General features: G+C 34.5%; 1 protein-coding gene across 2 annotated transcripts in view; it reads right to left on the reverse strand.

The window, feature by feature from the left end:
• Ift57 (intraflagellar transport 57) overlaps positions 1-26,614 on the reverse strand; it is a 68,548-nt gene that overhangs the window by 32,491 nt on the left and 9,443 nt on the right. For both annotated transcript variants that reach the window (XM_063224904.1, XM_003469255.5), the window contains exons 5-6: positions 22,617-22,685; positions 10,335-10,457 (exon numbers count right to left, since the gene is read on the reverse strand). In XM_063224904.1, the coding sequence (XP_063080974.1) occupies positions 10,335-10,457; positions 22,617-22,685 (192 nt within the window). The remainder of the gene's footprint in view (positions 1-10,334; positions 10,458-22,616; positions 22,686-26,614) is intronic.

Consider the following 26,614-nt stretch of genomic DNA (forward strand, 5'->3'; position numbering starts at 1 on the left):
CATAGTTTTCAAAAATTTCTCTCTTTCCTTAGCGTTTCTGCCAAATGTGGTTAACTTCCTTCCTATGGCAAGTTTCAGATCAACAGCTTTGCTTATTCTCATTTGAATGGCCTCCATTTTTTTCAAGAAAGTTTACTTTTTACAATATAAAGCAAACTTAAGAAAATGGAATACTTTCCCTTAAGAAATAGTATTATTTAGACTTTCAAAACTAATAGTATAGAAAATGAAAACCTGTATTACTATTCATCAAAATTTATTTCTCCATCAATAATGGACATATAGAACTATTTGTTAGCTCAGTTTTAACTACTGTTATATTTAACTCAGCAACTGCCAACTGACTCACTTAAAAATATAAAAATACATGCTACAGATGTGTATATAATTAAAAGTTTTTCAATCATACGAGGAACTATTATTCTTCAATATCTACCATAAAGTACCCAGGAAGAGAACTCACAAAAACTAAAATAAAAAATAATGGCGGCTAACACCTACAGGTTGATTTGACTATACACCCCTGTAGCAATGAGTTAGAAAATTCCCAAGCCTATTTTCCTGCTTACTTCTTCATCTCTGCTTCCTGTCTTATCTTTCAGAGGGACTTTTACTTTCAATCACCACTTGTTTCTCTAAACTGACTCACCGATACGATCAATTTCCTGCTATTGGTTTCTGCTGTCAGACCTTCTGATTCTTATGCTTGCCCAGGTTTTAGCCTCTGGCTCTGGTGTAACTCTGTCTTCCCCCTTCAGCTTCTTCCTAGGCCTACTGGTCTGATTCGAACCTGCTTAGCTTGGCCCAGCCAGTTCTTCTGTCTGGCAATCAGCTGGGTACTGATGCAACCTTCAAGAACTACAGAGAGCCACTTAAGTTACTATTTATAATTTTTAAGTGTATGGAAATACTTATGAACTGATTTTCCCCCTTTTTATAGGTTATACAGATTAATAAGTTTCATTTTGATGGACTTCTACATTTATATAACATGCTTTGATCTGGCATAATCTCACGGTATAAATAAAAGTACACATGAGGTCATATATCCTAAGTGATTCCTCTGAATCCATTCTAAGTGCTTTAGATATATTCAGTCATTTAATCCTTTAGAAACTCAGTGTGAGAGATATTTTAATAAATTCCATTTTACTAATGGGAAAACTAAGGTACAGAGCAGTTTAGTAACTTGTCCTCAGAATTCAATAGCTATTTAATGCTATAGCCAGTTTTACACAAACAGCATAGGTCCAAAGTTTGAATTTTAATCATCTGCTATCCTGTCTCAAGTTGATTAGGCAAAAGCCTGAGATGTCATCTCAAACACTGTATCACTTATGAAAGTAAGGCAAACACAAGTTCCTTGATGTCTCTGGGTTTCAGATTCCTCATTTGTGGTAAGAGGTGCCTGCATTTCACAGGGCAGAAGAAAGGATTAAGTAAGTTGATACAAGCGAAATGCTAAGATCAGTACTTAACACATAGGTAAATTTCAGTTATTATATTATGTATACATTTACTAGGGAAAAATTGTAAAGATTTATCAAAGTGATAGTTCTATGAATCTGATTACAGCCCCATTAAGCACATAAAGCTGATGCTTATAAATGTTCCTTAAATGATAGAAGCATTACCGCAGAAATTTTATGAATTCTTCCTGAATTTTGATATAGGCACACAATATTAAAGCATTATAATAGAATACAGTAATAAGGGAACACGACAATATTTAACTTTTACTAGGTATTAAGAGAAAAGACACAGAAAAGAAAAACAAAAAGCCAAAGAAGCACATAGCAACAAACCCAAAACAATAACAGTATAGGATTTCAAAACAAGGTAATAGGCATTTAACAGTGGATGTTATATTGCATATTCTTATCCTCAAAACGATTGTTTAGATGATCAGATATAGACATGCAAAACTGATCTAATTATACGAGTATTAACTGTATTAAGAGTATTTTATAAGAACTAATACAATTAGTGGTATAGTCATCTTATATTTTTCTCTCTCTCACACACACACACATTCACACACATGTAAATATGTGTATATAGGTATACACAAATTTATGTCTTTTTTCTTTTTCTCTTCCTTTTTTCCTCCTTTCTCTCATCTCACCTACTTTTCCCCTTTGAGCAGTTTCTTACTCTTACACAATATTTATTGTAGATTTTGGATCTTATTTGTTCTTTCATTTTCTTACACTATGGAAATAATATGGTATTTACACATGTGAATTTGATTTATTTCACTTATGAGTATGGTCTCAAGTCACATCCATTTACCTATAATAGCTGAGTAGTATTCCACTGTATAAAAATACCACATCTTTTTTATGCATTCTTCATTTGAAGGGTACTTGGGTTGTTCCCAAGACTTTGCTATTACAAATTCTGAAGTCACAAACATGGGTGTACATATATTATTGTGGTATGATGTTTTCAATTCTTCTGGAAAATGTCCAGAAGTGGGATAGCTGAGTCAAAAGGGACCTCTAATCCTAGCTTTCTGAGGAACCTCCAGATTGATTCCCATACTGGTTGCACCAATCTACACTCCCACCATTTTCACCCCAGCCCCTCCAGCATTTGTTATTGGTTGATTTCTTGATCTTGGCCTTTCTTTGTGGAGATAGAATCTCGGCATTGTTTTAAATTGCATTTCTCTAATGACGAATGATGCTGAACATTTTTTCATCTATCTTCATCTGAGAAGTATGTATTCATCTTAGATGCCCGTTTTTAGATTGGGGACCTGATTTTTTTAAATGCTTTATATGTTCTAGATAGAAATCCTCTGAGAGAAAATTGACTAAGATATTTTCCCAATTCATGGGTTTTCTTTTCATTCTGTAGGAGATTTCTTTTGACATGCAAAGTTTTTAGTAAGGCAAGATCCTACTTATTGTTCTGGGAAGTATTTCCTGTGCAGTTTGATTTTTGTTCATGAACCCTCTGCATATTACTATATCTTCAAGATTTCTACCTACTATGTCTTCCAGAAGACTTAATGTTTCTGTTTTAATATTTAGATCTTTGATCCATTTTGACTTTATTTTAGTGCCTGGTGATAGGGTTAGCTCTAGTTTTTCCAACACCACTTATTAAAGAGGCTTTCTTCCAATGAACACGTTTGGCCCTTTTGTTGAAGACAAGGTGACTGGCTGTGTCTGTAGTTGTGGCAGTATCTTCTAGTCTTTTCCATTGATCTTCAGATCTGTTTTTATTCCAGTACTATGCTAATTTTATCACAATAGCTTTGTAGTGTAACTTCAAATCAGGGATTCTGGGGCTGGGGATTTAGCTCAGCGGCATAAGCACCTGCCTTGCAAGCAGGCAGTCGTGAGTTCGATCTCTGGTACCGATAAAAAGGAAAAAGACCCCCCCCCCAAAAAAAAAAAATCAGGGATTGTGATGCCTCCTGCCTTGCATTTGTTGTCCAGAATTGTCTTTGCTATTCTACATCTCTTCTAGTTCAGATGAATTTTAGGAATGATTTCTTTAAATCTGTGAGGTATGCTAATGGTATTTTGATTGGAATTGCATAAAATATGTATAATAATTTTGGGAGAATACCCATTTTCACAATGTTTATTCTCCATAAATAAGGATTTTTCCATTTTCTGACATCCTGTTCGATTTTTTTCAGAGTACTGTAATTTTCACTGTATAGATCTTTATTGCCTTTGCTATATTAATTCCTACATTATCAGTTTTTTAGAGACTATTGTGAAGGGTGTGATTTCCCTTGTTTTTCAGTGAGTTTGGTGTTTGTGTACAGAAATGCTATTGATTTCTGAATGTTGACTTGGCATCCTAATACATTACTGAATTTGGTTATTACACCTAGAAGTCTTTCAATGGAGTTTTGGGGACATTCTGTGTAGAGTATCATGTCATCTACAAATAATGATAATCTCACTTCTTATTTTTCTATGTATCTCTCATGTCTCATTGGTCTGCCGTTTCCAGAACAATTTTTCTGTTTCCAGAACTGGTGATAATGGAATCCTTGTCTGGTTCTTGATTTTAAGTTGAAAGTTTTCAGTTTTTGTCCACTTAGTAAGATGTCAGCTGTTGATTTATCATATATGACTTTTATCAGATTGAAGTAAAGACTATCAGTTCCAATTTTTCATAAGATTTTTATTATGAATGAGTGTTGGACGTTATCAAAAGCTTTTTCACATCTACTGAGATTATCATGTGATTTGTGTCTTTGGCTCTGTTAATATGGTGTATTATGTTTACTGATTTGTGTATGTGGAACCAGCCCTGCATTACTGGGATGAATCCCACCTGATCATGGTGTATAATCTTATTGGCCAGTATTTTATGAAGGATTTTTGCATCTATATTCATTAAGGAGATTATCTGTAATTCTTTTTTTTGGTTGGCTCCACCCTTCCAAGGTGTTGCAGGCACAACTTCAGGTTGCCCTGCTTCTACCATCCTGGATCTCCTCCCGGGGTAGGTGAGACTATGGGAAGGGGGCAGACAGGGCAGTGTACCCCCAGCCCCACCTTGCCTGCACCAAGAGGTCAGCCTCCCAGCCACTTGGAGGATGTCACTTTCATTACCCACATTTTCCAGGTGCTATGCAATGTTAAGCAACTTGGAGAAGGTCACAGAGCCAGGGAGGGGCTTAACTGGAATTCGGGGGAAGTGGGTCTGATTCCAGCATGCATTATTAGGGACACACTTCACAGCCACACAGCACACACCCACATGCTAAAACAAAACAACAAAAAAAGATTTGTCTTACATAGTTGAGTGCTTCCTTATTCAGTGCATATGTATTTATGATTGTAATTTCTTCCTCTTCAAGTTTTCCCCTAACCAGTGACCTTCTTTATCTCTTTTGATCATTCTTGGTTTGAGGTTCACATTGTTTGCAAATAGAATAGCTACCCCTGTTTTTTTCTGGGTTCCTATCACATGGAGTATTGTTTTCTACCCTTTGACTTTTAGTCTATAGATTTCCTTTTGAGTTTCATATATACAGCATATTGTTGGATTTTGTTTCTTAACCCACTCTGCCAGTCTGCTTGTTTATGATAGTGCGTTGAGGCCCATTTACATTGATGGATACAACTGATACGTAGTGAGTTATCTTTCTGTTGTTGGTTCTCTCCTTTTTTCTGTTATACTGTTTTCCCGCTTAATGGTTTCCTTCTGCTATTGCTCTTTGAACTGTAGTCATCTTTATCTCTTTCTAGAGTATCTTTCAGTACATTTTGTAGTGCTGAATTTTGTAGTCATGAATTTCTTTAAGTTGTTCTGTTATGGAAGTATCCTATTTCTCCATCGATTTTGAAAGATAGTTTTGCAGGGTACATCAATCTGGGTTGGAAGTTATTTTCTTTTAGGACTTGAAATACTTCACTCCAAGCTGTTTCTGACTTAAAGGTTTATGTTGTGAAGTCTGCTGTGATGCTGACAGGTTTTCCTTCATAGGTGATCTGTTTCTTCCCTCTGACAGCTTTTAGTATTCTGTTCTTGTGCTGAATTTCTGGGATCTTAATTATTATATCTGGGTGCAGATTTATTTTGGTTGTGGTTTATTGGGGCTGTATATGCCTCACTTATCTAGATATCAGGTTCTTTTCCCATGCTTGGATAATTGTCTTTACTCTTTCTGTAAATAGTCTTATGTCATTTGTGTTGACCTCTGCTTTTTCATTAACATCTATCAGTCTTATGTTATTTCTCTTTGCATCATTTTGCAGCTGTTGAATTGCTGTTTTCTGGTTCCTTGTTATTTTAAGAGATCTTTCTTTAGTGATCATAAGCTTCCATCCTATCTTCAAGGTCTGACAATCTATTTCAGCTTCATTCAAGTGGTTCTGCCAGCTTTCAATGGAATTTTTAATTCCTTGAATATCCCTTTCAATCTGTTTCATACATTCTAATTCTGGCTTTTATTGTTTACTCAATATTGTTTACCTTTATTTTCTTATGCTGCTCTTTTTTTAAAAAAAAATCCATATGTTGTCTCGATATACTCAACATTTCTTTCATAATGTTTGTCATTTCTTTTTTTAAACCTGGGAGATTATTTCTGATCTGATTTCCTCTATAGCCTCATGGAGTTGTTTCTTTACTTCAATTGCTATCATTTCAGAAAGTTCAGTTGTACAATTTCTAATGTCTTCTCTTTCAGTATCTTCTCAGTTTGTTTTTGGTGGGTTGGAGGACTGAGACTGCATCTTGCTCTTCTGTGTTGTCATTTTACTCTGGGACCTATGTGGCTGGCCAAGCACCCTTCCAATGGATTGCACTGGATGCTAGACTTGGCAGGATTTCAATCCTCTGATATCCATGTAGCTAGCCAGGGTTTATACCAGAACTATGGAAGTCTTACAGTGTGGTGGGCAGAGCTTGAGATCTTTAGGACCTGTCAGCTAGGCTGGTCACTCCCTGATAGACAGTTATGGAGCTCTGGGCTGGGCAGGGTCACAGCTCTGTAACCTGTGAGGCTGGCTGGGTGCTACCCCAGTGGATTGCTCTGGGACACTGGGCTGGGCAGAGCTTGGATCAACACAGCTTGGTAGGATGCACCTTTGCAGTATGGTGGCAGGGCCTTGTGCTTGGCTGAGTGCAGTTCAGAACCTCAGAACTCATGTGGTTAGCAGAGGTTCACCCTCGAACTATGGCATTAGAGCTTTGCACTTGGTTGGGTAGAGTTTAAAACCTCTGGAACTGGGCAGCTAACCAGGATGCATCCCCAGAGTATGGCACCCAGGTCTCGTGCCTGGATGGCTGGAGTTCATAACTTCCAGGACCAGCTGGGATGCATCTCTGCAGTTTGGTGCCAGCATTTACTAGATATTAACTACATGTCAGATACTATTGAAATTCCACAACTCTGAGAGGTAATATAATTAGTTGCATTTTACAGATTAGGGAAAGGTTGAACAGTGAATTAAAATAACTTGCAGTAAGTTTTTACACAGTAAATAAGTCATGTAAATGTGAACCTGAGATCAAAGGAAGATATGTGGGATATGCTTATTTTCTTTGCTCAACAAATCAGAGACTCAGAATAGACTAAATGGGCAATCACTACCTTCTAACTCACAGCAGCCTTCCTGACCCCTTCACTCATGAAACTAGTTCTATATAGTTTTATTTATACTTAAAGAAAGGCAAAACTGTATTTTAAAAAGATTCAGATGTTAGGATAATTCTTAACCAGATATAGGTCTAGGCTTAATTTGAACATAATCACAGGTGTTATTTGATCTAGTTTAGCTTTAAATTTACCAGAGCATTACACTGTCTTAAAAAATGATAAAGAAGAATATAAAAATTGAGAAAGGAGTAACAGAATTGAGAAAAAATATAAGGAAGGTGGGACAACAAATAAAAAATGTAGAATTAAACTATACTAACAATCCTCTTAGGTGATTTTTAGTAGCACCAATGTGGATTTTAGTTTAGTCTCTCAGTCTAAGGAACTCACTCTCCAGTCTCACCTAATTGGTCATAATGGAGGACTTACTAAAGTGGCATGAACTCATTTTATACTGACTCTCTTCGTAGAATTTTCACTGCATCTCCAGATATTATTTCAATTTGGGGCAGATCTGAGCTGGTCTCTGGGTATAAATTACCTTAGAAGTAATCAACAGGCACATTCTTTATAACCAGCACTACAAAGGGAATTACTAACATAGTCCATTGAAATCAGCATATAACAAAGACTCTTTTATCTTCAGTTGTACAGCATATTATTTGTATTTTTGGCAACATATTTGCCTTTCTAATTCTATTTTGTTTAAACTAATATTAAAATTAGTTTACATTCTTTCCAAACTGGCAGCAGAAGCAAATGGTACCAGACAACAGAACTAAGCTTGTTTAGCAATAAAAACTTGATTGCAATATGTAGAGTATATCCAAAATAAAGTATTGTTATATGATGTGATCTTATCAAAGCATATATATTATAATAAGTTAAAAGAAAGGAAATTATCCTTTATTGTAATTTACTGTTAGGAAGCACTGAAGAAATAAACTGAGTTGGTGTGGGGAAAAAAAGCAAAAAAAAAAAAAAAAAAAACTTGAGTGCCAAATAAATGTAGGATTTACTTACTACTAATGAAAAATCATTTTTAAGAAATTCGTATGTATTTAAATAACAAGGACCTTTATAGTTTATCTCCCACAGTGTCTAAACTATTTAAAGCATTTTCAACAGTGACCAGCAAAACATCCCAAAACGATAAATTTATTTTTTTCTCTCTAAAACACAAAGTAGAAATTTTTACATGTTCTACAAAGCCTGTTAAAGATTATTGTGTTGGTCAAAAGTAAAGGACTTTAAGTCAGGAGTTGAAGTAGGATGAGGTTTTACTATGGTGTAACATTGGCTTCTGCTGAAAGAACATAGTAGGTCTATGACAAGAAGCCTCATATGTAACCAGATTATTTTATTTTCATTTCTCTATTCATTAGCCCCTTATTTTTTATATGTAATCCTCTTATTTTATTTTCTTTTAGTAGCTGAATAAAGAACTGACAATAAGGTTTCATTTCTCACCTGAAAGGCTTTCAAAAAAGTTTGCAAAAATCCTGTACAAAGACTTACAATGGTCTGGAGAAGAATTCTTAAAAGTTATGACTTTAGATCAGTATGTTTACCATAAAAATCTAAATTCAAAATGATATCATTATGCTCTAAAAAGTACTGAAAGAAAGAACATTTTCTGGTACTCTGGAATACTGCCCATAAACTTGATTGTGTAAATCCTTTGGCAGAGTATATCCTCACAAGATTAAAGCTGATGGCCTGGCATGAGAACGAGTCCTACTTTCCGTTAGTTAATTCTTCCCCAAATCAGAACATGACTCTCCATAAACTCAGAATCTCAATTATTGCAATATAGGTCTCTTAGAAAATCTGATTTATATTTAGTTTTGTAAAAACAGTGCAGTATATGCTTTCAATTACATGTATATGCTTTCTTAAATTACTCTATTATGTAGAAATGAATAACTGTTAAAACAGAAATAAAAAAATCCCTACTAGACTCTAAATGAGATGCCTGATTTTAACAGGTTATTTAGTGTCTAGTAAACGAATTGCACTTGCTTCCTTCTGCGATTAAACTGTATTTGAGAGTTCCCAACTGAGGAATTATTTTAATATGTTATTCTAACAAGAATCACAATAGCAAATGATTTTAAATTTATGAGCAGAACTTGCTCTGACAAAGGTAAAGAGTTAGGAATTATATTTTTGGCAAAGTAAATCACTTTTTTAAATAAATTGAAACATCTAGCAGAGGTCTAACTAGCGAATTCTTACTAATATGTATTTACATATGAGATTTAAAAAGGAATAAATCTCAAGTACAGCTAAATAATGGCTGTGTCCATAATGATCAGGTAGATAAACGGTAAACAGGCTGCAGGATTTGTCCACTCATCTTGGATACAATTTGTGGCATGGCTGTTCACAGTCTAGTAAGAACTCTTTGCTCCTCTTCCTTCTCCTCATCTCAGACTGTTCGGTATAGGCTACGTCTTATATGCCATGGAATATATGCTAAGAATGAACTAGCTTTCAAGACAGTCTAAAAATACTAATCAGTACAAGTCTTCTCCTTTGGGGTCAGAGAGAACACATTTTTCAGAGTGATGAACTTCTCCAGAATATTGTTTCCATAATTCCAGGATTAATATCCATCCTCTAAGGATGAGAATCTTTATTTTCAGTTTTGAAAATCTTTGTAGGGGTTATTATTCTACTAATGAGAACAGCATTGTCTAGTCACCTATTTGCTTGTCTTGAAGTCATTATTTATACAATTATAAGTGAAAGTGGAAGCAGAAATTTGATATAAAGGCTAGCTTATTTGGCTTAATCCTAAATCTTACTGCATATGGCTTCTTATTGTCTTCTTCACATACAACCTTTAGTCATATGTGCTAAATAGATTACCTAAGGCAACTTGTTGCCTTTGATTTTACTATTTACCAGAGTTCTAAACTCCAATCAATTGGTATAGTCATAGGATTCCTATTCATCTCAACAAAGTATGATTTGCAAGAAAATACATTAAACATAGTGAGAAAATATCCTCCAATCATAGTAAACATGATGTGTTCCAAATCCTTCTTTGAAAGAGCTATTTTGTACGTTTTGGACTGTAATACATTATTTATTCACTCAACAATTTTAAAACATCTCTATTCCAGACAAAACACTGGAAACTGAAGCTTACCACTGCCATTCTTCAATTTGTGTAATTTGGAGTACTCCCACACTAAAACTGCCTTCTAAATTTTTTTTTAAACAAAATGTGTTTCCTCTTTGATACCTTATTGTCAGTCCTAATCGTGACTTTTAGTTGTGGTAGTACACGTTCAACTTCTAGACTCCATTCCGCAGCATCTGTTGTAGATTCCAAAATATCTTCTTGTTTGGCAGAATTGTTCATGTCCTAAGAAAGGAAAGATATCACAAGACTGAGAGTTTATAAAAAGAAACGGCAAAATCTTGAAGCATTTTAGCAGCACTGCACAATTTACATTGAGGATGGTAGTGTTAAAACTGTGGTGGTAGTATAAATTCTTTCTGTTCTCCTACCCATGTTGAAAGAAAATAATGCGCTTACATGTTAGAAGAGTAAAATAAACATTAAAAAAGAAACAGATATTTGGTTTAACTATTTTACAAAAGAAAATGCTTCTCAGTTATGAGACTGAATTTAAAGGAAATACTATGAAATGGATATCCCATTTAGACACGTTAATCACTAACAGCAGAAAAATATAAATCTCCATTTTCATAAGAAAGTACTGTTCAATTCAAATTTATTATACAGAAATAAGAAGTTCAAAATTTGAAAGACAAGATAAAACCTCAGAAGCAAATGCTTCATTATGTACAAATTTTGTATTTATAAAGTGATATTTTGGTTAGGCCACATTGCAATATAGCTTTAAAAAGTAATTTAATATCGACATACTTGAACTCAAATAGGATGGGGGCAAAATGTCTATTTTTGTTTCTGCCCTTGAGTAATGAAATCACTTCATGATTGTTTTTAAGTCACAAACAGAGTATCTTCTTCCCCCTATTTCTCCCAGCCTTTCATTTTCAGCATTAAATATGTAAACATGTATGGATCCAAAAATGTAGAGAATGTACAAGTTAATGATTTAAACACAAGGCCTAAAGCATTCATTTTGATAGCAATTTTTCCCTTGAAATCCCCTTGATGAGCTATAAGCAAATCTAAAGAAAAATATATAAATATTTATATAGAGAAAAAGAAACCCAAGCGACATAAACAGCCAAATACAATGCATGAGCCTTACATGAATTTTAATTTGAATATTTTGTAAAAAAATATTTCTGAGACAATCAAGGAAAGGGAAAGATGGGGAGTATTAGATATTAGGAAATTATTAATTTTAAGGTATGACATGTAATGAAGGGTATGGTAAAAAAGGCCTTATAAGGTAGAATTAAGTGCTGAATAATTAATTACAGATGGATTGACATGATGTTGGAAATTTAAAATACTATGGGGAAAAGAGGCAAGACTTTGAATAAAACATAACTGACAAAATATTAATAACTACTGATACCAGCCAATAATGTGTAAGTAGTCATTATCCTCTTCTAATTATGTTTGAAATATTGCATAATACAAAATTAAAAAAATAAAAGGCCATGTAAACTTCAGTGTGTATTTCTCAATGCAAATTTAAACATTAAAATCATTAAAATGTTTCTTAAATGAATTAGGTTAATCTTTCCAACTCAGCCTAACATATGTTAGAGAATTAAAACTAGATTAAACATATGTTGGGATTTGTGTTTTTGGTGGGAGATCGAGCTTTTTAGCAACTGAATTCACCCCAGACTGAGATTCTGGGGCAGCAGTGACACCAGGACTTCCCTATGTTCTAGCTCATATTAGCAGGCCTTAAAGACCCATCTAAGGGAGCATATATATTGTCTTTTGTTCAGAAATTCAAGTGACCATCTATTTCTAACCATAGTACTTGAGGATAGATAAAATTAACATGTTTTATACTTTATGTGATCTGAGTTTTTAAAATGACATTCCATTTAGGAAAAATATTGAAGTATAAAGGAGGGAAACCACTAATTTATGCCAAAGTGTGGAAAATATAAATGAAAAAAGTTCAAGTGTCTATTTTAGGCATTAAAGCACTCATTTAAATATAGAAACACTGAATTGTCTTGAGTACTTCACAGAAAGCTGTGCACTTCTATACAAGGTGAATCCAGAACAACACAAGAGCAATGTAGCTGGGGAGGACATTATAACATTCATGAAGTGGACATGAAAACACGTGTGATGGTAGGAAAGGAAGCACTGGGTTTCTCTATTGGAACCTAAAACAATGGGAAAGGTTCTGCTTCATACGCATCCACACTGGCATCTATAATTGAAGAGTCAGGCCATGTACATGCTCACTGGCACACCTGGTACCGACAGAAGGCCCAATTACAAGTGGTTCAGTTTCTGCGTCAAGCAGGGAAGACTACAGCGGGTAGTGATAGGCTTCATCCACTGCCAATAATATATGCATATATGTAAACATATGAACCTTGAAAATTGGGCCATATATGGATGTGCACCAGCTTGCTCCTATCAGGACATGGGCTGTCCCCGTCCCAATCTCACAGAGCCAGGGTTAAACCAGTCTGCCCTCTCAACAGAAGTTTTGTGTGGTTCTTAACACAATGTAGATGTCTTGGATACTGATTTAAAAATAAGTTTGGTTTTTGGAGCCACAATTTAGATGAGTTGAAACTAAGTACTATTAAGTACCAGAGCTAGTGATATCTGATCTACCCCTTATTTCCATTTCTTGTTTCCTCCTCTTACAAGAAATTACACTTCAACAGCAGGGAACAAGGCCCAAAGGGCTCCATTTACACATAAGACATTAGGCCTAGAGGCAGGACTGTTCAATTGTTGGTGTACTCAGTTTTTACACAGGCAAAAGCATGAGTCTCTCATTTTGCACAAGGGAAAATGTGTTTGCAGTTGCCCTGTGTGATACGACCCAGGATTTGAGTTAGTAGGGTACAAAAAGCTCAAATGCTACATTATGACAGCTCAGTGCATAAGCTACTTGTTTTTATGTTGGGCTTTTCAGTTAAGTTGCATTTACCCTTACCAGCATATTATTTGGTAATGATTTAGCAATGATTTGCTAACTCCTATTTCCCATGCTCTAAAATGATTTAATGTAGGAACTCAAAAAGTTTCATTGAATCATAGGCCATATTTAAAATATTGGTGAAAATGGCCTAGTTACTAAATGAAGAAAGGGCAAAGTGGCGTTAGGATTCATAGAAGAGTATTAACTTATTCCAACTCGGCAGTCTCTACTTTCAGGCTTGCACATCGATTTCATAATTTTGTTCCTCACTCAAAATTTCTTAATGCCTATTAACTGGAAACATTAACTAAGAAAGCTCTATATATGAAATACAAATCATTTAAAAACTCAGTATTATGCTTTGGTTATGGTACTTTGAGAAAGCCAGAATTGTTTATCCATTTAATAAATGGCATTTTATGTGGGGTTATTAGGAAAAGAGAAATAAACTGCTATTTCCACTTAATTAAATTTTTATATCATCCTGACAAATTTTCTCTACAAAACAACATTAACTAAGATTAAGCATGGCTTTTGGGAAATTGGACTTTTCAGTTACTGCTGCTGAAGCTCAGTAAGACATATCTAGTAGGTTCATTTTTAATTAATTAATTTAACCAATAAGCTATTTGTTAAGCTTCTACAATATTCAAGGTAAGAATCCAGGTACCGTGCTTGGCTTGGAAAGATAAAGGGATTTAATACCTTCCTGCAAAGAGTTTACAACGTTAGGAAGTTTTTGAGGTGAGTTAACAGGAATAAAATTTGGTCTTACATAATAAACTGATAAGAACTGATTCTAAGACTGTCAAAGGAAGAACTGGAGATAATATTCCAACCAATCCCAGAAAGTAACCTTGGGTTCAAATAGTGAGTCAGCCATCAAAGTCAATTCAAGGATCAAACATACAATGTTTTAAAATTATGCTCAGAATCTTGTTCCAGCAGGTAATACTGAGGATGATTACATATGTAAAGGAAGAGTACATTCTGTATGTGTGTGTATATAAAATGTACATATAAATGTAAGTTACTTAGATATAATAGATGTGTATATAAATTTATATGGCAATCTCATATCTATAGCAGTACCCAAGTTCTTTTGAAATGTTTAAGTCATAGACTTCCTAAGATGAACTTGAAAGTATTATTAAATATGAAGATTAAGTAACCCCAAGACTTAATGAAGAGAGTTAAGTTGGCTTGTGAGTTTTAACATATATATATATATATATATATATATATATATATATATATATGTTAAAAAGGTGACTCTTAAATCTGCCAAATTCCACCTCTACCATTTCCTAGCTATTGGCCAAGTTACTAAAACTTTCTAAATTTCAGGGTCTCTATCTATATAATGAGGGCAATAATAGAACCTTCTGTATTAGAAAGGTTTCCATAAGGCTTATGAGATGATATATTAGAAAGATTTGCATGATATATGGTATATACTAAATAACCAATATATTTTAGTAGTTGTTATCACTATTAGGTATACACCAAAAATGGCATTAGATTGTTTCACACAAAGGTTAAGTGCCAGTAATAACACTATGAATCAGGCAGTCTTAAAACTTCAGCTACAGGACAGATAGCTAAATTGTCCAATCTCATATCATAAGAAAGTCACAGCTCTGGACAGCATGACTCTAGAGCACCAGCTCCAAAGCACACTGCTATATATATGCTCTCATTCCTTCATCTGTCATACAGAATATAAATTTATTAGCATTTTTATGTTTTTAGTTTTGTCATGCATTTCTACACATAATTCTATCCACGAATGTAACACTTGTTACTCATGGTTTTACTATCTTGTGTCTATTTTTTAAAAAATATTGATCTATATGGAATTTATTTAGGCATAATATATGACGAAGGAGCCCCAGATTTTTTACCAGCCTTCATATCACCACCATTTAATTGAAGAGTTCAGTTTTCCTCACTGATTAGCACTCTTCATATATTACTATCTCCACATATTTTAATTATTTCATGGTCTCAACTTATTTATGAATCTATTTCTATGTCAGTATCACTCTTTGTCAGACTTAGAAAACCTTGTATTAATAGTATACAACATTAGGAAGTTTTCGAGGTGAGTTAACAGGAACAGTACTAGTTTCCAGTACTTAGCACTTTATACAATCTCAAAATAGTTACCAATGAAGGGATACAAAGTTTATATCACAATTCTCAGATTTGGAGACATTCTTACATTTTTCCTTGTACTCTTTTTTGTGTTTTTTTTTTTAAAAAGGAACATTTATCACTTTTAAAAAGAATAAATGTTTTCAATTAGATAAAACAAGTTTAACTTTCAAAAACTAGCTGTACAAATGGTAAATAGTTTGAATAACAGAAAGAAGCATGTTTTAATGCAATAATATGATTAAATTCAGTTTCATAAATGTATCTATAGAAAGGCAAAAAACAGACAAGTCAATGTTTATAATGAGGAAAATAGCATAAGCCAAAATATTGAAATCAGAATGAATGTAGCTTACGAAAATCACAAGACGAGACACTTGGGGCTTAAAAAGGTGAGTTTTGGAGAGTGAAAGAGAGTTAAATATATCACGAGAAATCTTAAATCTAGGTCAAGGAAATTGATCGTTTTTTTCCCCTCCAAGCCAGAGAAGAGGCAAGTACAATGGCTTCATTTATTCATCCCATACATATTTATTCAGTGCCCATGACACGCCACATACAGCTCTAGTCTAAGAATGACTAAAACAAAATCTTCATGCAAAAGCATCCACTCATGTTTCATATATATTTTGGGGTAGTAAATTTCTGGTCTGTAGAATTAAACAGGACTGGTGTGATAAGGGAAGGTTCCCACTGAGAAGGCAGAATTAAAGTTGAACTTTTGAACATTTAACAGCCAGAGAGACAGTGAGATGGTGTTTTAGATAAAAGGTAAAGAAAAGAGAAGAATGTGACAGGAGATGTGCTCACAGGATGTTTGGAAGCCTATGAGGGGGCTCTAAAAGGAATTACAGGGTTTGTTGGAAGAAAACCAAGTTGGACAGTTTTCAAATTACTAAGGATCTGGAAAAAACCTGACCAAACTTTTTGTTTTTTAATCTATGCAAATGAATCTCAAAGCACTAAAAAACCTCAAAAGTTACTGAATTCAGAATAAGCTGATGAAAGTCCTGTGTTAGTAAATCAGAGGGAGGAGTAAGCTAAAATAGTATTTGGAAAAGGGTGGAGGTGGGCTCTGAAGGATGAAAGACCTATGCACGTCTAGAGCATTACTGTTAAGATAGCAATCAAAGAATCTGACCTTGAAAGGCAGCCAAAGGGATGAGTATTACATACACTTCAAAGGCAGCATACAGAGGGCACGGTGATTACCTACCTGTGCTGGATGAAAATGAGACTAAAAGCCCTAACACTGCCAGGGTGGGTGGCAATGAGGGGCTATGAGAGGCAGAAAGAGTCAAAGAATGTGGGTTAGAGAGGACTGAAGATATGTACACATTCTGGGTATCGATCTAATACACTTAATTATGTAATAAATATCTGCTGTTGCCTACCAGACAAGTACAAGGTCCTGAGTTTGATTCTCAAAATCAAACTAACCAAAAATCTTCTATTACTGTTGATTCAGGAACTATAACCTATTGTTTTGCAGAATGTCACTTCTCAAATGATAACGTGAAAAAAACCATTTCATAATGTACATAGATTTATTACTTTTCATATTTCACTCAGTCATTTCTACAGAAGAAATCTTGTATGACAGAAAATTTGTCTAATGGTCCTTCAGTAATAATCCCTGGGATAGATTATGAAAATAAAACTATGACATCACCAGGCCTCCTAATTTACATGGAAATGCAAGCTTCTTGATAACCTGCATCCTGTGTAAGCTTCTTACTCAAAAATACTGGTGGCAATCAAAGAACTTTCAATATTGAGGGATTAAGGCTTCTTTCTATACACATAAGAATGTTTGTAATGAATTCCATTCTCTAGGAAAGGTGAAAATTATACAAAATAAAGAATGCATAAAGTGTATACTCTATATAACAGCACTACAGCAGGTGATGTCTCACAGGTTAGAATATATTAACCTTAGAATGAGCCTGGGAAGAATTGTACCCCCATGTTATAGATAAGAAAGTAGAGTCACAGAGAGGCTAATTAACTTATTGTGATCATGTGCCTGTGACACTCAGCTAGGATTTAACTGAGGTTGTAGTGCCTATCTTGAAGGTCTTAAGAGTCCTTCAAAGCCCTTGCTTCCTATTCCTTGCTAAATCCAGTGAAACCAAGATGGAAATAAGTTATCTTTTATTGCAAATGTGGATTCAAAAGCTACACTAAAGATCAAGTGGCACTGTCTCTTAGACCCGGTATGACTGCAGTAATTTTTCCTGCCCACATTTCCTATTCAACTGCAGATATAAAATTGATGGAGGTGGTGCAGATTAGTTACAGAGAAATAAAGGCATTTGCTCAGTTATAATGTGTCCTGTCACACTCAAATGTGAGGCACTTTAGTAATTCCTCCTGGGAACCTAGACTCCTCTCAGAACCCAGGCCTCTGGTCTACTGGGCAAGTACTCCAGGGAAAGAGAAGGAAAAGCACTTTCCTCAAGCAAGAGTCAGAGCCAGTGGTAATCTATGGAGCAAACTATGTTGTGAAACAGTTTTTTCTAGATTTTATGACTCAGAAAGCACATTTTCGTGCAGAAAGAAGGTGTAAATTATATTTAAAGTGCAGAAAACTTAGTGTTTAAGGTATTTATGAAAGAAGTTCCCCCTACTTCCCTTATTTGGTGACCAGAGTGTAGACACATCTAAATGACATTCTAAAACTGAAATGATGCTTTCATTCTAAGTTCACTTATTACTTTCTTTCAGTTTCTGCTTTTTAAGCTAAAGAGTCTCTCAATCTTGGTACAATGAGTTTTTGCTCAGTAATTAAAAAACCAATTGTGTTTAAGCCTTTTGAGACACTTGGTTTTATGCTGTATAGCTCAGGATTTGGTTTCTAAAACCTCAAATTTAGCATCTCAAGGAAGAATAGTATCTATGGCATGTTTGAAAAAATGTTTAGGAACGAAGTGATGGGCATTTAAAAATAGAATTCAGAGAGCATACAGCTCCCTCTCATCTTTTTTTCAGTGGAAGAGAATGACACATCTGCATTATGCTGCCACAACACAGTTGCTCTGATTCTGTTGAGTTTCACAATGGAGAGGGAGCTGCAAAAACCACTCATAATACAGTATAGCCACCACGAATGTGTGGGCACTTTTCCCAATTGACACACTTCACAAAGAAACAGAAATGACCAGCACACCTGGCTAATGCACTGCCACCACAGCCTCCTTTGCTTCCATTCTGCTCAGCTCCAAACATTATACTATAGCCCTAACCTATTAGGATCTTTAATCAGCGCTAGTGCTCTCCCCCTACTCTAAGGGTAACTTTGAAAATTCCAGACTTTTAAGATACTCAGATATTCAAATATTAGAAAGACACAGAGAACACGGAACTTTGTGGACTACCTTTGCAGCCTAGCATTCATTCCTCCTAAAAGAGACTACCTCAAAGTTCAAATAGCCACAGATGACATTTTGGAAGATGACACATTCCATCATTAATTGTAGTTGCTTGCTAAAAAGTTTTATTTTTGGCAAAATCATAATTTAAATAGAGAAATTACAGGGAAAATCACGCAATAAGAATGGCAGAGAGTACATTTTTAAAATCTCTGGATAAATAAATGTTCTGAAATGCATCTTCTTCCCAAACAAACCAATTTCATCACTGTAAGCACTCTCTTTGACAGGAAGTGCCTTCTCTTTTTTCAGTGCTCTGAAACATTACTCTTCTGTCATAATCTCCTTAGGTAGTCATTTAAAAGTTTAGTCAATGGGTAAACAGCATCTCTGTATAAAATCTTCAAATTCACAGTAACGGGTTTCAGGTGCATTGTGGTATTAAAGAGAATGGGTCGCCAGGTCCTCTGTGAAGGAAAGATTTGCTGCCCAGATGCAGGGAACACGGCCAGCAGACAGCCTCCTGCAGTCAGCTCCCTCCGTTTGTCTCACCTGCAAAGAGCCACTTCACCTATAAATGTGCTCTTCCCAGCAGAGCCTACCTCCAGAGCCTGAGCCAAGCAGCAAACATTTGCTCAGAGCCTCTTGCAAGACTGGCTGGCTAAGTCTTTTTGGCAGGCCTGCATCAGAGCTAGATTTCCCCCTTTGTGCCAAGCTGCTTTTACTCACTTTCTTTCATAGGCATCTATTGCTAGTAAATATCTTCAACCCAAAATCTGTCACCTCTGCTTCCAGAGAGCATAACCTGTGACACTTCTTTTGTTTGCACTTTCTGTACCTTTATTTCACCTCATCTCAGAAAAAATGCTTGTATATCTGCAATTCTCAGAATATCGGGATACTAAAAAACACAATTTCCAGGGTCTAAACTTCACTTTAATGAAAGGAAGGAATGTATATAGACCTGTCTCTTCATATCCTATGTGATACATGGAAGAGGAAGCATTGTAAAGTTCTTTTCTCTGTGAAGATTAAACTATACTTTGACTCTCAGATTGCAAATACAAATGATTATACTCTCAAATATTATTGATTAGCTGGCATATACCTATAATCCTAACACTCCTATAATCCTAACACTCCTAACACAGGAGGCTGAGGTAGGACTGCTGAGTCTGAGGCCTGCCTGGGCTAGTGAATTCAAGGCCAACCTGACCTACACAGTGAGACTGTTTCAAAAAATAAAACAAAACAAAAAATATTATTGATTACTGGAAAGCTTCTATACACCAGGCACAGGAGAAAAAAAAGGCAGGGAAAAAGCTTCTGGTTTGGATATCACATTCTAGTGGTTGAGATGGACAATAAACAGATCAATAATTAATATAATGCCAGAATTTGTCAAAGTAAATCTCAGTGAAAGGGTAGTTACTGAGTAAATGTAGAAGTATCTTTTGTTTAAAAAGCCAAAGAGAAGGAATGTTTTATGCAATCCATACATTGCTAGGATTGCATAGTCACTTATACAATTATATTAGTTTCCTGGACAGTAATTATCATTCTCATGCTAGTAATACATTTCATATTTAACTTCACCAAAGTGGTATAACTTCTGATCTGCAGTTCCACTGCTGCATAAAACAGTACCTCTTAAGTCTAGGTTACCAACCTATAGAACAGTTCTGTCTTGAGGAAAAAGTAGCATGAGTCATCACAAGCTGGAGTCAGACACAGATGTCTTGGGCAGATGGCTTTCGTGGGCAATACTGTAAGCCTGCCAGATTTTTTAAAATATGAAAGGCTTTTCTCTTTCGTTAGTACTTCATGGTTGACCATTCACAAACATCTGGTGTTCAAATTTCTTCTTCTTGTGAAGATGTAACCACACAAAATCTTAACAATAAAGGGTGGACCACTATACTGTATAATTTTTGTCCACAGTATTTAATACTTAAGATAAAGGCACATGTAGGAGGAAAACCCTTACTCAAACAACTTGAGATGACAAATTAAAATCAGGACCAACAGAAACAGGGAGAAACGTAAAAACCAATTAAGTTACTATGATTCTTTCCAAAACTCAAACTGTTTTGTCCTGGAGAAATCCAAAGGCTTCATAGATTTCTATGTAGTCAATAGATTTAAATACAAAATAACAGTTTCTTTCTGAGAAAACTGTGGCTACATTGCTAGTTTTTTTTTCTCATACTTTAACACATATATTACATAGGTACCAACACTAAGTTGTATCTCACTCAAGGTGGAAATCAAGCCGTATATCTACCTTGACGAATTCCTGTTATGAGGTAAAGAAACAAACAACAGATTTGAAGTTTAGAAAAACATTTCAAATTTATGTACTATAATCTATTAGTTTTTTAGAAGATTAAACTGCCCAGTGTGGTGAAGCACACCTGTAATCCCAGTTCTAAAAGAAGCTGACACAGGATCACGGTTATTAGTTTGAGGCCAATCTGGGCTACATAGTGAGTTCTAGGCCATCTGGAGTAAATAGCAAGACTCTCTGTAAACAATTAAAATACATAAAATAAAACATTAAACTGACTCAAGGTTATAAATTTTACTGTTTATTTATAGAAAAGCAATTAACATCTACTCAATTACCTCACAAAATCAGAAATATTTTAAAGCAATTTAAAAACTACAAAAATTATCTCCAAATTATTTCCAAATGTTAAATTGTTTTAATTGGAGTTTACTTGTTTAATTTAAATGTTAACATTATTATTCTGATGTAATTTTTAATGAATAAAAATATCCTCATTCAAGAAGTATTTATTCAACATCCTGCATTTTGTATTACGAGAAACATGAAGAGATAGCGGTCTCCATTTTGAAGTTTACAAATCTGATTGGATAGGGGAACATGGGAAAGGTATTAGTTTTCTGCTAATATGTACTGAACACTTTGTATGTGACAGATACCGTTATAATGCTTTACATGTATTATTTCTTTTAATCTTCAAAAATCTTAAGGGTGACATTTTCATTTCATTTTATAGATGAAGAAGATGAGGCACAAGAAATTTAGATATTGGCTCAATAGAAGAATTTTAGTAATAATAAAACCAAGTCATACATGGGGCAAGTCAGCCACAATGTTATGGTGTATTTCAAGCTGGACAATAGACAGATAGACAGACACACACACACACACACACACACACACACACACTTCCCAATAATGGTAATGAAAATTACTAGTACTAAGCCAGTGAATAAATAAAATGATAAGCCTAGGGGAGGGTGGTCAAAGAAGTCTTGATGATAGGAAACCAAAACTAGATTCAAACTTGAGAATTCAGACCAAAAAGTTAAGCAAAGGACAAATAATACATTACATATGTGGTTTTGAGGGCACATAGGTATATATTTTATTGAAAAATGATACAAAAATTCAAGAATCCAACACATTTGAAGTATCTCATTCGGAATACTGTTTTATCAATTGGATTTCATAATTTTAAAACATGGAAAAAACTGTATTAAAATAATGTCTGACTTCCTACTTTGCATCAGTCAGTATAATCCATTTTATTTAGAAGAATTACAATTTAAGTATTATTTTATAATCAAAATCATTCAATTCTGGCCTATTTTAATGGAAAACAACTTGAAATAGAATAATTTATGTTTTTCTGTAATAAAAAATGCTATCATGCAAATTAATTATTTTCGGTTTGAATGAGAAGCATTGTGTTGATTTTAATGCTATAGACAAGAGGCTGCTTCTCCCCCTCTGGATTTTTTAATTGTTATAATCACAACATTTTCAACAAAAGAAAACAATTTTCAGAGCTATTTTTCAAATAATACATAAAATAGAATCTAACAATGCCTTTTATTCCTTTAAATTTCCATTTGGCTATATTGTCGGTCCTGTGTGTAGCCAATGAAACTTACCAAGTGATACGTCTGTGCCTTTAAAATGTTCAGATCAATAAAGTTTTCTTCATTGTCTGTCTCCTCTTCCTTAGGAAAATTAAAAAAATTGAAATTATGAAAGTATAAAAGATATATTTCGAGCTTTCACATACATAATATATGAAGCTATACTAAACTTGATGTAAAGACTAATTCAACAAAATGTACTCAAAAGTCAAATAAACAAATGCATAAATAGAGTCATTAACAGTAGTTCATTTGTTCTTTCAAGTTTTGATGGTGTCATTTAAGGACTTTTTTTTGGGGGGGGGTCACTGAAGAAAGAAGGGAAGTGAAGGAAAGGAGCCATAATGCCTAACTGTGGATAAAGATAAAAATAGGAGAAAACAGCTCCCAGTTGCACATCTGAAACAGACAGTGGAAATCATTTATGGAAATTTTGAGTAACATGACTGAAATGGACAAGACTACCGGACACAAAGGACCCATTTGCTCCAGGGACTAATCACATTGATGCATACTCTTTATAGGTCTTTCATGCTCAAACTTAATATGGTAAAATACTGGTTACGGTAAAATATGGTAAACAATTATGGTAAAATAATGGTTACCAATACTACTTAGTTTATGGTCTTTGGCCTTTAAATCTATTTAAAAGGGAGTTCAGATGGATTCCATGCTGGCCCTGATATTAGACCAACTGAATGTGCAGCGGGGGTTTGGATAAGAAATGATCCTTTGAGAAGAAATCATCTGCCTAATATATAGTAAATATGGAGGCTGAGTAATTCCTACAAGCATGTAGATGCAAACATGAACTTTCCTTTTTCTTCAAATGCTTTTGTGGTAATAATTGGCAAGGTAGGTAAAATATTTATTAAGAATATTGCATAAAGTTTGGTCCTCTAGTCATAAGATCAGGCAAAAAAACAACCAACAAATGAGTGTTTGTTGTTAAGCATGTTCACTTGTAGTACTGTACAACGTTTCTTGGTATTTCCATTCCCTGTGATTAGGTCAATGGGAAACTATAACAACTCAGCCTACGTAGGACTACTTCAGATCCAAACCCTTTACCTTTCAGGAAAGAGGCTTTGGGTCTCCCCAGCCAACAGAAGCACAATGAGCTGTGGTGCCTGCTAAAGGCAAAGACAATATGGAATGGATAGTGAAAGAAGGGAGTTATTTATAAATAAGAGTTGCACTGCCACTCTTATTTCCTCATTTTATTTTGTTATGAATATATTTGTATGTAAACACTTTGGTTTTCTTCTTTCATGGCTTTATCATGCAAAACGAGATGTACTTATGATTACCATATTTAATGTTATGTCACATTACATATTTAATATAATTGTCACAATTTTTTTTTTTTGTTGTTGTTCCAGGGATTGAACTCAAGACCTTGTGCTTGCCAAGCAGGCACTTACGCCGCTGGGCTAAACCCTTGGCCCCCATAATTAATTTTTAAGCATGTTAGTTTATCATGCAAAATGAGAAGTACTGAATATGATTATTCCATAATACTTAATATTATTTAATATAGTTTTCAAATATAATTATGTCATGTTTAAGTATTTTATTTTATAGCATGGTATTTAAGTTATAAGATGTCAAGAAGAATATCATTCAAGGTCTTTGCCACCTCTTTTGGAGGATAGCACATTATCTGTTGTATGCAGGATAACTATATCAAATTAGGTAGAGTTATGACTTTACTATTGTCATTACTTGAAAAATCAAGTATGATTTAAGAAGAGGTGTACGGGTGCCAAACTGAAATGGGTGGGTATGTGATCACTAACTCTGTGTCAATTTGGGCATGGAATACCTAGATATTTAGATAAATATTATGCAGGATGTGTCTGAGGGTACTTGTGGATGATAGATTTCTGTAGTAGACTACTGTCCTTCTGCATATGGACAGGACTCCTCCAATCTATTGAAGGTAAAGATTAGAACAAAAGGCTATGAGATAATTTACATTTCTGCTTATCTTTGAACTAAGACATAAGTCTTCTCTTTTAGGCTCAAATTGAATTTACAACATCAGCGTGGCTCTCCTATTTCTGTTTTTCAGATTCTAACTGGTACTATACTACCAGGTCTCTTGGGTTAGTACCTTGCTAAGCGCAGATCTTGAGATTATTCAGCCTCCATAACCACAGGAGTCAATTCTTCACAATTATCTCTATAAAGATGTGCGTGTATGCATCCTCTCTTGGTTCTATTTCTCTGGAGAACCCAGAGCAATACATACAAAAAAGATTTAACTCACTGAATATTAAGAGATTATTTAAAGGAACTTCAACTATAACCTGGCTTAGAATTCTAATTTATTTTAAAAGTTTCTCTAATCTCAGGATTTCAGAAGACACAACAATTTCCTACCATTTCTTCGACTAATCTGCGCCTTATCAATTCTCTTACTACCTAATTACTATGGATATGATTACTTATAGCAAGTGAGAATATTCTGTGACCAGTACTTTCAAAAAAAATTATCAATGTGTCCTATCTTATTTTGGTCAATATAAAAATTAAAGTTTCTAGTTTCTAAACGATTACAGCAGAATTTTGACTATCAGAAATGACTTTCACCATCTTTCAGCCACCTAACTCTGGCAACAGGATTAATATTAAAAACCTTTCAGTACTGAACCAGCTTCCTTCTCAAAAAGGATGAGAGATATAAAAGATGAGCTTGCAGAATAATATAATAAGGAAGAGAGGAAAGAAAAAAAGCCAAGAGACATGACCCAAGGAAATGTAACTCCAAGAAAGGTCTTTACTGTGTTCTTATGATAGTTACCTCATGGTTGGTGAAAAAAGAAGTGTGAAGAGGCTGCTTCTAATTTGTTTCTCTAAAATTATTCATCTAATAATGCTTTTAAAGAATTCTTAGGAAAACAATTAGCTGTAAGTTTTAAACAGCAAGGTGCCGACTGGTTTTATGGTTAACTAATGAAAATCTGCTATACACTAGACCCTACACAATAACTTGGAGACATAACAATGAGCTAAACTAGAAATGGTTTCTCCCTCAGAGAGTACAGAGTTTCCCTTAAGACACCCTCCCTCTCAGTTCCCTGATCACGCAAAGGTCCTTCAGGCCTTAGAGTTAGTGTACTTGCTGCATCACCAGGGCCTTAGGCCAGGTGTGTGACCATGCTCCTGAAACACATGCAGAATGGACAGATACATTTTCTCTTGACTTTTAAGGTTTATTACTTTAAAACATTATTTTTTAAATGGGCTAATTTTACAGTGGTTGCTTTCCTTCTGCTAGTAGCACAGTCATCTTTGTTGTTTATATTGCTGATAAAACACATGTTAGAGGGCTGGGGATACAGCTTGGTGGTAGACCACTTGCCTAGAAAACCTGGGTTCAGTTCCCAGCACACACACACACACAACAAATACTTACATGGATGTTAAAATTCTGAAGAACTATTGAGAGGAATTATCCATATTTTACCCACTTAAAACTAATTTAACATACTGAATTCTTTTACATGTTTTATACTTTTGGGGTGACATAAAATTTATCTTTTTCTCAGTCATCACATAGTATAAATCATCACTCATGCCAGTAATGTGTCTTTGTATACTTTTAATGGTTATATAATATTCTATTTGGATACAGTTTAATGAATGTTTTTTATCATTTGATATTAGAATTAATCCAGTGATTAACGCCTTTGTGCATATATTAACTTTAAGCTGAAACAGAGTATATTTACAATCTGTTGATTTAGAAAAATCACAAAAAACTTTAATTGGTTTATGACAGCAAAATATGAAAGCTGTTTTTTTTTTTACTATTCTGTATACAAGTATATTTTCTACAACATTACAATCTATTACTAGTTCTGAGAAAAAATATAAATTTATTTCTAGTTCTGAGAAAGAATTATAAATCTATTTCTGAGAAAGAATATCTTGAAAAAGAAGATTCTTTATCAACCTAACTACTTGATGAATCTGTTGTAGACAGGTCATTATTTAGCTTCATG

The sequence above is a fragment of the Cavia porcellus genome, unplaced genomic scaffold (assembly GCF_034190915.1).
Source record: "Cavia porcellus strain 051 isolate PalLab524CR breed Dunkin Hartley unplaced genomic scaffold, mCavPor4.1 scaffold_15, whole genome shotgun sequence".
NCBI lineage: Eukaryota > Metazoa > Chordata > Mammalia > Rodentia > Caviidae > Cavia > Cavia porcellus.